Raw genomic sequence first — 15,186 nt, 5'->3', positions numbered from 1 at the left:
CACAGGAGGGAGCCGTTGCGCACACCTCGTAATGTCCTCATTTGAACACGTCTGCGACGTCTTTGGTAAATTTCCATTACAGTTTGGGAGGATTGTAAAACATTTATTGCATGTGTGTGGGGGGGGGGGGCAGCAGGTCTTCCTTGCAATCGATTGGTTCACGGTTCCAATCTAGCCTCGGAACTTCCTGGGTGGAGTTAGCATCGTAGCGTAGCATACTTGCTGCACTCAACACAAAATGTCCAAATGCGACAATGCTTGTTTGTCTAGAGGTGACCAGTCCAACGTTTGTCTATTATGTACCCTGACAGTGACGGGCAACCTCTCCCCATTCTCATGTGGAATGTCAGCCCGGGTCCATCGTTTGTCCATACGCTTTGTCCATACGCTTTGTGACATCCAGTGGTGACCAATTTGATTGGCGTCTCTGTTACTCTGGCGTTGACTGGCGACCAGTCCATTGTTTGTCTTGATTGTCCCAACGTTGACTGGCAATCAATCGTTATTGGGTCTATACAGTATATGCCTGACTGATTGGTGACCAATCTTTTTATCTGTGTTTGTGTGCTAACATGGACTGGCGGCCAGTCCTTCATTTCCTCTTCATTATGTGATGGACAGTGCCTGGTGAGCAATCCAGCATTTGCCAATAGGTGCCCAGACATGGATTGGCAACCAATCCACGTTTTAAATCTGCACATTCTCTGACATTCAACCTGGAAATGCTTCAGTCGAATGTTGAAGGAATTCATGATGTTGGTGAGTTTGGGGCTAAATTGCACTGAGGTTTCATTTTGGCGGCTAATCTTCATCCGTCTCACTGGCCACTTGGAAGATTGAAAGAAATCTCAGATTATTTGAAGTGCCATATGTCTGCGTGCATCCCTCTGTTCTTTTTGCTGGCTCGGCACCCAGCAGGACAATTGCACATTCGCACAACACCAACACATGCTTGTCACAAGGTTACATCAGGGTTGTCACATGGTGATGACATACTTGTCACATGTTATAAGATGCTTATTACATGTTATGACGTGATTATAGTTAAATCTTTGACATGGTTGTCTTGTGGTTTGTCATATTGCTAAAACATTTTGTCACGTGGTTACATGATTGTCACATGCTTAGAACATGCGTGTTACATGTCATAACTTGGTTATAACAGGGTTGTTAAATGTTTGTCCTGTTGTTTGTCAAAAGGGTTTAACATGCTTATCACATGCTCAAAAAGTTTTATCACATGGTCACGACACGCTTGTCAGATGGTTCTTGCATTCTTGTTCCATGTATAACTTGTGCATACGTGTAAAATGTTTGTCACATGGTTGTCCTGTGATTTATCATAGAGGTTTACCATGCTTATCACATGATTAAAACAGTTTGCATATCACATGGTTACAGTGTGGTTGTCCCACGGCTCGATTGCCGTGGAGTCCCTAATTGGCCCTACCATCTGCAGCTGCGTGAGCTCCTCCGCCACCCCGCAGAGCCGCAGAGGGATAATCCCCTCCGCCCCGCAGGGGGTGCAGACGGGGGGTCCGACGTCGCTCTCTGATAAGCGACTGGTCGCCGGGGGAAACCAACTTTTTCTCCTTGCATTCTGGTTCTAATGCACAGCCTGATGATAGTGGCTCATGCATCTCATTAACTTAAGGGAATTTTCTTCATGTGCAAGTTTATTTTTTGGCGGGGGGGGGGGCAATCAGATTTCATCTTCTATGTGTTGCCATGTCAATGTAATCTGCACAGGGCCTTCAGAATCCAGGCTGCTGGACCATGGCACAGTCACACTATTAGCAATGACTGAGTCACAAAACATGGGTCTCAAATTCACTCTGGGCCGTTTGTGGAACAGACAATGAGATTTCCCAGCACCCCACTTGACCTCAGAATTGAGTGTCAGTGTAGCCCGCACCTTTTCTGTCTTGTCGTTGCCATGGCCGTTTTGTGTGTGTGTTTATTAATCACTCTTGGGCTAGCACCTCAGACTCATGATAGCTTTCAGCGAAACTTAATTCTGAAGTGACACCAAGTGCACGGAAAAGATTTGTCATGTGTTTTTCAAAATTCGAAGTGTAGAGCAAACCATGACGATATCACTCAGCCATGTGAACTTTCCACGCTCGCCCTGCATCAATCTTGTTGAAAGCAGACAAACAACCACATCAAACAAATTCAAGGTCGAAAGACTGTGTGCTTCCCAGGCCCAAAAAAGTCTGCCGCTGATCGGGCTGGCGCTACCTTTAAGGATCAAGGAGCTCCTCACCTGGAGAGGGAGCACACCAAACAGAAATTGCTTTTATCATAAATGAGAAGAAGTTCGTGTCATAAAAGGATAACAGAAATTAGTTCCTACTTAAGCTGCCGAACGGGTCACATGAAGGGAAAAGGAGAAGGGTCACTGTTCGCAAAACCACAACGAGACGTCGTTATTGGATGAGAAAAAAAGAACGGCTTTTCGGAACAAGATCAGAATAATCAGGTTGAGAAAGCCCGACAGGGCGGACAGACTGCAGACTACAATAAAGACCACAAAGAGGATTTGCTTCCAATCCACTTAAGGAGAATCTTTCTTCCTTTAGCAGCTTTTTATTGTTCCCATGGACACAGGACCCGCCACATAACTCGTGATGTTGAAATGATTTGCGCTGACGTGACTTCGAGCGCCCTCAAGAGCCGGAACATTCCGATAGCATTCCCAGAAGATATCCACTCCCGCTGAACATTCTTGTTATGAGAACATTGCACCTGAAAACTCCTGCTGGCAGAGGGTCAGTGAACCACTGAAGCCTGCCAGAGGTTCACAGGTGTAACCGTGACAACCAAGGCCAAACATGTGTTCGTGATGGGAAGTATTGTCCTTTCAGATGTGGAAGCGGGATTAGATATCATAAAACATGGAAAATTACACCTTGTGAATTGAAAATAGAGTCGCTGATGGTGTCGTGCACTCGCCTGACTTGTGAGCGGACAGCGTGGGATAGGTGCTCACTCAGTGACGGTGTGAATGGTTGTTTGTCTCTATATGTGCCCTGCGACTGACTGACTGCCGACCAGGTCAGAGTGTAGTCCGTCTTTCCCCCGAAGTTAGCTAGGATAGGCTCCAGCACCCCCTGCGACCCTGTTCAGGATGAGCAGTGTTGAAAAATTGATGGATGGATGGAATTCAAACAAAGCGAACTACTGCACGTAGTTTTAAGAACGGACATTCAAGTCGCCTGACTTCAGTCCGTGACCTTAGGACTCAAAATGCACTACAGTGACACTCTGTGGTCACGTTTGGAAACGACAAGTCAATAATGTTCAGTCAGAAATATTTAAATTGTCAAGCGCCTAAATGTTGAAATGTTTTTGTCACTTTCAGAATGCATGTACAGTATTGGAAATGTTTAAATATCTTGCGAGTGTTTTTATTTACGTTGGTTTTTTTTTCAACAGGTTGTGTTTGCCCTTGACGCTCAGATAACTTGTCAAACATTCTCCCAGCTGGGATGTGGCGAGAAAGCTCCAGCTGTGAGTGTTGCCACCTTGATCGTCATCATCACCATCTTCGTCGTCAACTCATATAGTTTTTTTGTAGATCGTTTGTTGGGTGATGATGCTGTTATCGAATTTAGGGTAGTTTGTTGTGCATGGGGATTTTTTTTTTTTTTTTAATGAAAACATGTCCCTGCTGATATGCGCTGCTTACGCTCATGACACTGCTGCAAACACAGAGGAGCTAGTTAACAGAAATTTATATTTTTAGGCTTTACATGATAAGGATTTTGGAGCCGATCAGAATGTTTAAAAATGTTTTGAAAGATTTGGATGGAAAACCCCTTGAGGGGCGACAGTTCACATCCCAGCTCCAACTGTCTGCTGTTCAAGTGTCCTCCGGCAAGACGCTGAAATCCAAGTTTCCTCAATGAGAAACTGTACTCGATTGGCTTAGTTGGTTTTTCAAAGAGAAGCCAATGACTTGAAAAACAACTGCAGAAAGTGAAGTGGACGTGCCAGTTCGTCATTCACACCCAAATATCAAAGAGACTGCGGGACGATTGGCTTGATTGCCTTCATTGACATGGCCGCCAGCCAATCACAAGACGCGTCTTTGTGGTTCGCCACGCCCCCTTGCCTGTCCACACGGCCTCTCAACTTGAACTGTCTCTTTGATTTCCCGCAGACCTCGAAGCCAACACCAAACCTACTCAGCATCCCTTTTGGAACGAGCAACACCGCGCCGGAGGAAAACGACGGACAACAAGAAGGTAAAATTGGCTTTCAAGGCGTGTATCGGACCCTTTTCGTTGTTGGCGCCACCGCGGGAATGATGATGGCGGCGGCGGCGGCGTCGTTTCCGGGTTGAACGCCTTTTGTGCACACGGCACCGAGCTGGCCGACTTGGTGCCGAGCGCACAAAGCAACGTGCTTGTGTTTATGTGCCACGGCCGCACTTTGACGTCAACGTGACCTGATTTTCATGCCTCCGACGGATTCGGTACATAATTTGACGGTCGCGCGGAGGCCCCGGCACCTCGGCCGGCTCGCCAGCCTCCCTTTCGGCCAGCCGGCTGTGACGTCCCGAAGCCTCCTCGGTGAAAGTTGACGCTGATCCGCCGCTAGCCCAATGCTAACGCAACCAGCTATATTTAGTGTTACACGTGCTAAAACCCGCAAACGTGGGTGTAAATATATCGTATATTGGAATACATTAGACCTTAAATGTCCTCTTCCCGAAAAGGAGGAGCCGCCACTCTTCGCCGCTCCCCGAGCATGACGGCATCAGACTCCATACAGAAATCTGCTCATATTACAAGGCAATACGTTTAATAATACATTTTAAATTGAAAGTGAGTTAATTGAGCGCTGTTATTCTGTTGGACAGTCACGGGTAATGCCCCGTTTTATTGTTCTTGTATTCGATGTGATGTATTAATCACTGTGATTATTTGTATACTGTTTGGACTCACAGACTTTCCGTACTTTGTTATACCGTCTACTGCGCATGCTTGAGAATGGACACGTAAAAGCGACTTTATAAAGGTAGTAAACAGTAAAGTGTAGTGAGGTCAAATGGATTACTTTTCTCAAAGACCGGACGATTTCAAAGCGTAGAATGAATCGTAGTCTGGGTATGTGGAGCGCATGGAGCCGTTGTTCGAAGCGCATAAAAGAAGAAAGTTGCTTATGGACGTCTACGAAATTTAGTGCAACGCGCCAAACTCGGATAGAGGATTTATTCGGAAATTGTGACCACGCTGAGGGAGGGAGTCCTATGACCCGAAGCCTTTGGTGACAGCTGAGCGTTCCAGGTACCGTAAGAGTGCACAGAAAAGCATCCAGACTTGGTGATTTCGGCGACCGGTTGTTCGAAGCTCCACGTGACGGTTTGTCAGCGGGGTCGCTTCTGAGGCTTGCCAACGCAAGTTACTCTCAGAAGATAGACTGAAGTTTGCAAGAGCTGTAACGCTTGCGCTCAATATGGAGACTGCCCACCGGGATGCGAAACAGTTGAGGAAAGGTGAATAATATGTCACCCCACCTGTACACGAGGCAAAGGAGAAGACGCTCACCTTCGCAAGAAAATGGATGCCACCGATGGAAAGGCACAAATCAATAATGCGAATAACTGCTACTAGAAGAATTTAAATGACACCGATGTGACAAAGTTGGTCATCATATTCAGAAAGCATGTCGGGCTGGGCCACCTGCACGTGACAATAAGGCCGGACGATAAACAGTGAGAGAAAATACGATAAAATGACTGGCTATTTGCGAACTAATGAAAAAGAATTATATGTTCCCGAGTTCCATGTGTATAGTGCTAATGTGGGCCGTTTTTGATGTGAACGGACGAAAGTTTCCAATGGGAATGGACACGGGCAAAAGTCAGCGATCGCTCTGAAAACGCGTACGAACGGTCATTCTTTCGTGTACCACTAGAGGGAAGTAGCGTAGCACGAAAGGGCTACTTAGGTGAGCCAATTCCCGTAAAAGGGCAGTTTATGGCTCAAGTAAAGTATGAAAAGCAGGCTTTGATGTTTTCAAAGATGAGTTAGGGACATTAAAGCACATCAAAGAGGCGTGCCAACACGACTGGGTTTCCTTCAGACGGCCATCTCTGAGATGGTGAAGAGGAGACAGTATCAGCAGAAGTAGAAACGTGACCGTCAGGGCTGACGAAAGACAGTTGAATTTGGATGACCCAGTCTATCTACGCAACACGGCAAGAGAGCCCCCAAATAAATCCTCAGGGTAGTGACACAACAGACTGAAACCGCTGCAGGCGCCATGGAGACCAACTGCACCCTGTTGGATATGTATCCGACTCCCGGTTCATAATAGAAAACATGAAATGCGTGTATGAGCTTTATTGATTACACCAAATGTAATCAGAAGGTATAATTTCATTTGTTTTTTTAATGCCGCAGCGATGTGGCAGGAGGCGAGCCGGGTCATCGTGGTCCTGACGGTCGTCCTGGCGACAGCGGCGGAGCTGTCGGACGGCGATGTCTCGGTCGTGCCTGAATGCGGTGGCAGCAGTGGCCGCATCCCATCGGCGGTGGTCGACGCACAGCTGGCCGAGCGGAATCAGAAGAGACACCTGAAGGCGCTCTTCGACAGGTGGGCACCTCCCACCTTGTGAATGGGGTCACACCTTTGTTGTTGTAAACATGCGAAAAGCAGCGCTCAAGAGTTGAACGTAATGACAAGCGAACAAACTTGCTGATGGTGGTGAAAGGAAGAAGCAAATAGGTTATTGGTGTCGGGTCGGTACACTAACACTGAACATGTATTCGAAAGTTTTTTTTTTGTTTTTTTTAAGTACTATTTCAAATTTTAAAAGCGTGACAAATTGCCACACAACATTTCTTGTGCATTAAAAAAAAAGCATCACATTTTTTGCCATTAAACTTTCAATTTTTGTATTTTTTTAATTAAGAAAGTAGTGTCATACTTTGCAACATGCATTTTTTAAAACAATTATAAAACAAATTTAGATGTATTTTATTTTTTCCCTAAACCTTGACTGAACAAGGAAATACCCCATTGAAATTATTAAGCTCTTTTTCCTGAAAGAACTGACCAAATGCCAGCAGCAAACACAAAATATTCAACACAGATTTTTTTTTTTTTTTTTTTACGTAAAAATAGAATGTATTCCCCCCCTCCCCCCATTTCTTTTTTTTCTTTTAGGTATGGTGAAAACGGGACCATCTCCCTGGCGGGCTTGAACCGGCTGCTGCAAAGCGTGGGCTTGGACCGCATCAGGAGCGTGGCGGCGCAGCACCACCACCACCACCACGATCATCATCATCATCATCACCACGACGACGAGGAATCACATGAGGTCCACTCCGAGACCCCCATCGAGAGGCAACGGCGAAGCGTGGACGACCACGCCGCGGCCGACGCCGCCAGCACGCTGCTCGGCGATGCCGGATTGGTCAGCGACGGTCTGATGAGCCTTGCGGGAAATCACACGCAGGATGAAAACCATCACCATGACGACCACGACCATGACCATGAGCATCTTGAGGTGCGTCGAACACAGGGCAGACGCGACAGTTTCATCTCATTTTATTTATTCATTTTAATTGTGTGTCATCAGTGTCAGAACGCGTCCAGCCTCTTATCATCGCACGGCATGAGGCAGGAGGGCGAGGTGAGCCCGAACGACTTGGTCTTACTTTGCCCGGCGCTCCTGCACCAGATTGACGCCGGCGCCTGCATCCTCCACCAAGGCGACGGTGAGCTTTTGGGCGTCGCTTGCTTTTGGGCGCGTCTTCAATTGAACAATCACCACTTGTACATGACCAACATTTACATGTCGAGAGACCCCGATTTCTACATAGGAGGTCAAGTATGAAAACAATCATGACATTGTGGAATGTTGCCAACACATAGTTGTTATTCGTGATCAAGTTACAGGGTGCATGAAAGGGGTTGAATATGAACTCGACGTAATTTGGACAGAAATTGCGTCATCCAGTCGTTTGAAATGTTTGTCTCCTCTTTAGACCATCACGACCACGATCACCATGACGACGACCACGGCGAGAGCAGCAAAAGCATCACAACAGGTGACTTGGGGACTCACTTGAAAGCCAACATTTTGAAATCTGGAGATTGATTTGCGGCTTCCCCCCACGGCAGCGTGGTTGGGCGGCTTCCTGTCCATCACGGTCATCAGCCTGCTGTCGCTTCTGGGCGTGGTGCTCATGCCGCTCATGAACAAAGTCTTCTTCAAGTTCCTGCTCAGCTTCCTGGTTGCGCTGGCCGTGGGCACACTCAGCGGCGACGCCTTTCTGCACCTCATCCCCCATGTGAGTGACTGGCTCCTTTTTTTTTTTCCCCTCCGTGTGTGTCAGGAATCATTTACTTGCATTCACTGCGTTCAGAATCTACCAGGATGTTGCAAAGATGATGTTGCGATGATTGTCATTGAACCTCCTTTGGGCGGGATTTTGAAAATGACAACAAAAAAAAGAAGAATGACAGAAGGGAATTACAATTGCTGGAGAAATGCTTTGACTTACATTATCTGTAGCATAATAAACAATTGACAACAATATTCTCGTGATCCCCCCCGAAAAAAAAGGGCACTTTATGGACACGCTGGAAATTGCAGCGTCGACTGGACCTATTTTTGTTATCGCGTGTGCACTCTAAACCGAGTGTCACCGGTTGCCAACATTTTTTGGCTTGTGTAACCCTGAACCTTTTTTGGATACCCCTTCACTCCTACTTACCGATGAGTCTCCAAAAGTAGAATGGAACACAACCGATTTAGAAGTGGAAATCATTTGATTGAGTTTCCTTAACCCTTTCGTGTAACCTGACAACATGAGAAGCTGTCCACTGTCGTAACCGCTTTCCCCTAAAGGGTTAATTTAAACATTTAATTCTTATGCATTGTAATTTTTTGTCATTTTCAAATGACGCATACACGTACGGCTGTAGCCTTGAAAATTAAAAAAGAATGAGAAAAATCATCCAAATAAAGAAAAAAATAGACTGGATCTTTTTTTTTTTTTCTCATTTGAAATATCACTTGAAAATCAAGTGCGAAAATGAAAGCAGTCACAGCATGTTGTGTAATTTCAGTGTGATAGGATTTTTATTCCCATATTGCCCAGGAATTATTCACTCATTCCGTACCGCCTAATCACTAAATGGCCATTTTTATGGAGTGGACTCCTTTTAACTCATTCAGTACCAGCCAATTCTGGACCAAGTCTGAAAAGACGCTTAAAAACGCCTTTGGGAGTGAATGAGTTAAGTGACCCTACAGCTGAAACGATCTCTCCAAGACAGATTGTTATCTAGTGAACCACATAGTTGACTCAAGGTCTGAAATGATTAATCGGATATTTCCGCCATACTCACGATACATTCCAAAATGGCCGCCTCGTTATGTATTGGATAAAGAGTGAATCCTAACACAGTTGTTGTTTCTGGTTTGCTTCCTGCGCAGTCTCAGGCCGGACACCAACATTCCGAGCATGACGCGCACGACGGGGAGGACCTGGACGGCATGTGGAAGGGTCTGACGGCTCTGGGCGGCGTCTACTTCATGTTTCTCATCGAGCACTTCTTGACGCTGGGAAAAATGTATAAGGAAAGGAAGAAGAAGGTGAGACAGGACGTCGGCGATCGTCACGGCTGCCCCTTTCACACGGCGCGCTCGGACAGAGCGAAGGCCTGTTTCTGTCTTCAGCGTGAAAGGGGCTGATATGAGCTTTGTTGTGTGCAGGAGAAGAAGAACAAGGCAAACCTGGAAAAGCCCCTGGCCCTGAAGGCAAGCGAGGGTGAGTTCATGAGATAAATCAAGTGAAAATGATTTGATGAAAGGGATCAATCGACCAGCTGGCAGGAAGCGGTTTTGAGCCTCTGCTTTTGTCCTCCGGCAGACGTGGAACACAACGGCGCCGGGTTGTTTGCCGAGCGCCCCAACGAGGATGGCGTGGCCGAGGAGGAGCAGGTCATGCTGAAGAAGTCGTCGACGGAGGTGGAGGTGGCTCGGGGCTACTCGGCGGAGGACTGCGAGAACAAATGCCACTCGCACTTCCACGACACGGTGGGCCAGGCGGACAGCCTGCACCATCACCACCACGACTACCACCACATCCTCCATCACCACCACTCCCAGAACCACCACCCGCACAGCCACACGCACTCGTACCCGCAGCACCACTTCCAGCAAGCCGGTGTGGCCACGCTGGCCTGGATGGTCATCATGGGCGACGGCCTGCACAACTTCAGTGACGGCCTGGCCATCGGTGAGTCACCACTCCCGTTTTCTTCCTCACAATCAGGGCGCTCGTGATGATCATATTGCAATTGATATCGTTGGCATTGATTAGCATTCAAAGCTAACATGGTGGGGTGCTAATTTCAGAATCTCATGTCGATCTTCCGGGGGATTGATTGATTGATTGTTTGATTGTCAGGCGCCGCTTTCAGCGAGGGTTTGTCCAGCGGCCTGAGCACATCTGTGGCCGTTTTCTGCCACGAGCTTCCTCACGAGTTAGGTAAGTGCCACCTGGTGGTGGGGGAGGGGGGTGCAAGTCCCAGCTGGGAAGCGTGAGTGCCACCTGGTGGGGGGGTCACGCAAGTACAATGCGGGGTGGTATGCGTGGACTGACACCTGTGGTGCTTTGCGTCAGGCGACTTTGCGGTGCTGCTGAAGGCGGGCATGACGGTGCGGCAGGCCGTCCTCTACAACATGCTGTCGGCCACAACGGCCTACCTGGGCATGGTGACGGGCATCCTGATCGGCCACTACGCCGACAACATCTGCATGTGGATCTTCGCCCTCACCGCCGGCCTCTTCATGTATGTGGCGCTCGTGGACATGGTGAGTGCATTGTCCCTCAAACGATTGACAGCTGTCACGTACATGTGACACTTCTCACCATCGGCTGGCCTCTTCACAGGCACTGTGTGCGTGCGTGTCACTAGCAGCCGCCGAGCTACGCAACAAGTGCACTTTTTTTTGTAAATTTAAAGTGTGTGCGCGTTTGCGTGTGTATGTCACGAGCAGCCGCCTGACCTTCAGAATATCTGCGTCATACCTTTGAGTATTTTAAAAAGCTCGTGTGCATGTGTGTCACTAGCAGCCGCTGACCTACGGAAACTCTGCTTATTGTTTTCAAAAGTGTGTGCGTGCGTGCGTGCCATTTCGTTTCTGAACACACCTCTGACTGTTTATCCATAAAGGCACGAACAACTTTAATTTCTGCTTGGATTCATTCCAAAATATGAATTCGTTCGTGTTTTCTAACACTTCCGTAAAAGGTCGTGCAAGTTAACAATAAGCAGAAAATGCACTTGGAAAAAAAAGAGGGTGTCAAAACAATCTGGAAATGGGCAATGGAGTTTTGGAGGCGTTTTGGCTCCCCCTGGTGGTCATGTGGTTTGTGGGCCCCCCCCTGTCCTTCAGATGCCGGAGATGTTGCACAACGACGGCGGCGAGGGCGGCTTCAGCCACTGCGGCTACTTCCTGCTACAGAACGCCGGCATCCTGCTGGGCTTCGGCATCATGCTCGTCATTGCTGTCCTCGAGCACCGCATCCAGCTGGACTTCCACTTCTAGCCGTCGGGCCATGCCTCCTTCCTTTCTCGTCGTCTTCTTTCTTCCGCCCGCCCCTTTTTTGCGTTGTAGTTCTTTGTGATGGGTTACTCTTTTAAAGCCTCTCACCAAAAGCCGACGGGCCAGATTTACGGCAGCTGATGACACTTTCGTCTTCACAACCTCCAAATGTGATTAGATCGTCCCGCTTCTGGCATATGATAGGTCAAAATGTTACACTTGAAATTGTATTTTTTTTTTTCTTTTCTAAACTTAAAAGCGTCACTCTTTTTTCTTATTTAACTTGTATATTTTCATGTTTTAAATTCCTTCGGGGTTTCTAACTCTTTCTTTTTTTTTTTGTAGTTGTGGTTTCCCTCAGGAGGCCATCTTAATTATGAAATTGATATCAGTGTTGAATCACCTCCTCATTATGTTACAAAATTGATCCGGTATTGAATTTTTTTGCCTTGAGCAACGACCCGACTTGAACGTTTTTTTGGGGGGGGGTGATACGAGCCACCATTTGGCTGACTTTTTTTTCCTTCTTGTTGTTTTTGCTTTTTATGCCACTCCCAGCTGAAGTTTACTCATACGCAACAGAAAACAAAGATAATTACATATTTCAAAGAACCACGGTTTAGCCTTACAGTCCTCTGGCTTCATAACAATAATTAGCATCTATGATGCAGCACTATAACCCTAAAGCAATGGAATGGACCCGAAAGAGGCAACGGTACTTGTATATTCTTTATCCTCTGCGTAGATGCGTTAGTGCCGCACCGATGAGCCGAGAGAGGACTGTAGGTCTGCACCAGCCCCTGTCCCCAGGTGACCAAAGAAGGCACACCGGAAAGAGCAGCGTTCACTTGATCCAATGTGACAAAAGCGGTGGAATTCTTTCGAATTCATTTCTGTCATTACTGTCTGTAACCTTCATCATTACGGCGAGCCATTTTTTTTTTCAGCACATGACAACATTCCACGGGTAACTCAAGGTTTTCACGACTGAATTTGAAATCTGAAGTCATAGAAAGTAAGGACAACTGAATACAAATCCTATTGTTTTAATGTTTTGAACAACTGAGGTGTTTAAACGGGAGTTGGTAGTAAAAAAAAATAATAAAAAATGTTTGTAGAAATGGAAGACAAATACCTGCCAAACGATGATAGACGTATCTCTGGGTCAAAAGTGTTTTTTTTTTTTTTTTTTTTGTGTCAAAGTTGTATGAGAGCCAAAAACAAGTATGAAGGAGGAATTATTGCTTGGAGATCACCTTGATCAAACGGTTTTGGAGCCACAAAATGTGCAGTAAATGTTGTAGTTTGACGTCATCAATTTGTTTGCAAAGCGGATGCAAACCGCTGACATTCCTTCTCACAAATAAATGTCGTCTCCATCTCAGCCTCGTCTTTAGTTTTCATGGACCACGTTTCACATCGCCGCAACTTTACTCATTTAACCGGAAACACCTTTCGCAACAACTTCAGACCGTCAAGCTTTGAGCTCCGGAAATGACTGTGCAAATTTTTTCTCGGTCCGGTTAATCAACATTACGATCATTCAAAACAAATGACAAAAAAAATTAAACAACGGCAAATAAAAAAAAAAAAACACAAAAAGTAAAATGCATGAGTCAACCAGAAGAGGTTGCTACAGTTTGTGGAGGAGATCACTCATCGCTGATTGGAGAGAAGCAAGGGCTGATAGACTGAATGTCGCTTTCGTCCAGTCATGTTGCAAAAAAAAAACATTTTTGATTGCAGAGTCATTAAGTCCTCATCGTATTTTAAGTCTTACTCAAGGTACCTCAGCTGAATGAGAGTACAGCTCCCTAGCGCCCTCTATTGAGCGCCCATGACTGAATGGGAGGAACTTGAATACATTTGTTGGCTCCAGATGAAATCCGTGAGTTTTGCTTGTGCTGCTTCTGGATGTCAAGCTTTGAACTTCGAAAGCTGGCGTGCGCAAAAGTTCTGCACAGGCATTCTTCCTCCTTTCGGACCATGTTAACTGAGCTGAAAAGCGGTGGGGGGTGGGGGTTCTGGTCCAGATTCCAGACCTTACATGACAAATGCAATTTTTCACTCAAAACACAACAGTCAAGTGTTTTTAAGAATTCCCCAAAGGTTTTGTTTGTTATGCTACTTCAGAACGTCAGGCTTTGAACGTTCTTCTTGGCCCACTTGCACAGCATCAGAATTCATCAGAAACACATGTTGGCGGAATCTTCCGGGCCTTCCCTGACCCGATCCCACAAGGACAAGAAGAAGTAGAAAGCCGTGAAGCTCCCAACATGTCCGCTCTCGCTCCCACGCTATCAACCGTGAGCGTTGTGGCCCGGTTGGAGGCGCTGGTCCTTGGACACCACCCGTACGTCGATGCACACCTCCTCTTTCAGTTCATCCGGCATGATGGGCGCCGCCCCTTCATGGAGCTGCGGGAGAAGCGGGATCAACATCACCGTCGTCATAGTGATCATCTTTGCCCTCATCATCATCTTGATCCTCCTCATTCTCATTTTATGACTATTATCATAATTCTCATCACTTCCTCCTCATCGATGACATCGTCATCCTCATCAACATGATGATCTTCATTTTCCTCATCCTCCTCCTCCTCCTCATCATCATTCTCATCGATGTCATCCTCATCAGAACATCAACATCCCCCCCAACTGACCAGCGAGTGCGGCAGCGGCTCCTTTTGAAAGTTGCGACAGGACCGGCGCGTGCGGCACTGCACGACGCACCAGACGGCGGAGAAGGCGACGCCCACCATGAGGAGCAGCGTCAGCACGGCCGTGGTGGGACTCTTCCAGGGGGCGTGGGGACCTTGAGGGGCGGGATTGAAATTCAGCAAAATCTGTCCGTCGCGTCCAACAACCATGTTAACCAATATGTCTAATGTTATACCTGAAACATGCACGCATTGCTCTTGGGTGTCTTGGCTGAGCAGTTGTTCTTTCATCAATACGCGCGCCCGCACGCAGTACAACGACCTGTCCTGCAGGTCAGCGACGTGCAGCAGTTTCTCCGCGGCCGGAACGGCAAACACCCGACCCTGTGAAACAGCTTTGCAGTGAACACGTCAAGTTCACTCGGGATGGCGTCGCATCACCGGTGATGCTAAGCTAACCTGGCCCGGGGCGTTGCCGTGCTTCCACACCTCCACCTCGATGGATGCCGTGAGCAGAGCCTGCTCAAAGGATACCAAGAGGGCGTCGCCCACCGCTGACACCGTCATCAGGGGGACCGTCAACAAGGCTGGACATGCGTTAAGTACGTTGACAAACACATGAATACAGGTGGCGCATCAATGAGCACATATTTTTTTTTAACAGTATACATATATATATATATACTGTATATGCTTCATGAAATGTTTTGTAAAAGATATGTTCATTAAATTTCAACATTTTCCGAGTGTTCTTGTGCATCTTTGGACCAAAACAAAGGAAAGACATATTATTTTGGTTATTTATAGCAGAGTATGGTATAATTTTTAATGGTCCGGCAGACTTGACATCTACCGAGGCCCTATGTGGCCCACGATGTGAAATGAGTTTGACAACCATGCTATACATGGTGTTTTTTTTCGGCTAAAAACGCCTTACTATACATGGTCA

The 15,186-nt window shown here is 47.0% G+C and overlaps 2 protein-coding genes across 6 annotated transcripts in view; one reads left to right on the top strand and one right to left on the bottom strand.

Annotated features, from left to right (window-relative positions):
• Nucleotides 1-12,795, top strand: part of slc39a6 (solute carrier family 39 member 6) — a 32,255-nt gene extending 19,460 nt beyond the window's left edge. For 2 of the 5 annotated variants that reach the window (XM_019874936.1, XM_019874937.1), the window contains 12 exons: nucleotides 4,166-4,250; nucleotides 6,414-6,606; nucleotides 7,180-7,522; nucleotides 7,595-7,733; nucleotides 8,004-8,066; nucleotides 8,140-8,309; nucleotides 9,461-9,619; nucleotides 9,740-9,794; nucleotides 9,897-10,265; nucleotides 10,437-10,517; nucleotides 10,653-10,843; nucleotides 11,429-12,795. In XM_019874936.1, the coding sequence (XP_019730495.1) occupies nucleotides 4,166-4,250; nucleotides 6,414-6,606; nucleotides 7,180-7,522; nucleotides 7,595-7,733; nucleotides 8,004-8,066; nucleotides 8,140-8,309; nucleotides 9,461-9,619; nucleotides 9,740-9,794; nucleotides 9,897-10,265; nucleotides 10,437-10,517; nucleotides 10,653-10,843; nucleotides 11,429-11,581 (2,001 nt within the window). In that variant the 3' untranslated portion in view covers nucleotides 11,582-12,795. Of the gene's footprint in view, nucleotides 1-4,165; nucleotides 4,251-4,488; nucleotides 4,800-4,834; nucleotides 5,295-5,321; nucleotides 5,504-6,413; nucleotides 6,607-7,179; nucleotides 7,523-7,594; nucleotides 7,734-8,003; nucleotides 8,067-8,139; nucleotides 8,310-9,460; nucleotides 9,620-9,739; nucleotides 9,795-9,896; nucleotides 10,266-10,436; nucleotides 10,518-10,652; nucleotides 10,844-11,428 lie in introns of those variants that run through there. The other 3 variants (XM_019874940.1, XM_019874939.1, XM_019874938.1) reach the window with 3 other exon arrangements.
• Nucleotides 12,796-13,796: 1,001 nt separating this feature from the next.
• The window catches only part of crfb16 (cytokine receptor family member B16), an 11,520-nt gene continuing 10,130 nt past the window's right edge, over nucleotides 13,797-15,186 (bottom strand). Inside the window, exons 4-7 of the mRNA XM_019874952.1 lie at nucleotides 14,697-14,824; nucleotides 14,474-14,621; nucleotides 14,241-14,392; nucleotides 13,797-13,995 (exon numbers count right to left, since the gene is read on the bottom strand). Coding sequence (XP_019730511.1) covers nucleotides 13,879-13,995; nucleotides 14,241-14,392; nucleotides 14,474-14,621; nucleotides 14,697-14,824 — 545 coding nt within the window. The 3' untranslated portion in view covers nucleotides 13,797-13,878. The remainder of the gene's footprint in view (nucleotides 13,996-14,240; nucleotides 14,393-14,473; nucleotides 14,622-14,696; nucleotides 14,825-15,186) is intronic.

This window comes from Hippocampus comes, unplaced genomic scaffold, assembly GCF_001891065.2.
Source record: "Hippocampus comes isolate QL1 unplaced genomic scaffold, H_comes_QL1_v1.1 scaffold20, whole genome shotgun sequence".
NCBI lineage: Eukaryota > Metazoa > Chordata > Actinopteri > Syngnathiformes > Syngnathidae > Hippocampus > Hippocampus comes.
Note: the sequence above shows the minus strand (reverse complement) of the source record. Positions and strands in the feature narration are given on the sequence as shown.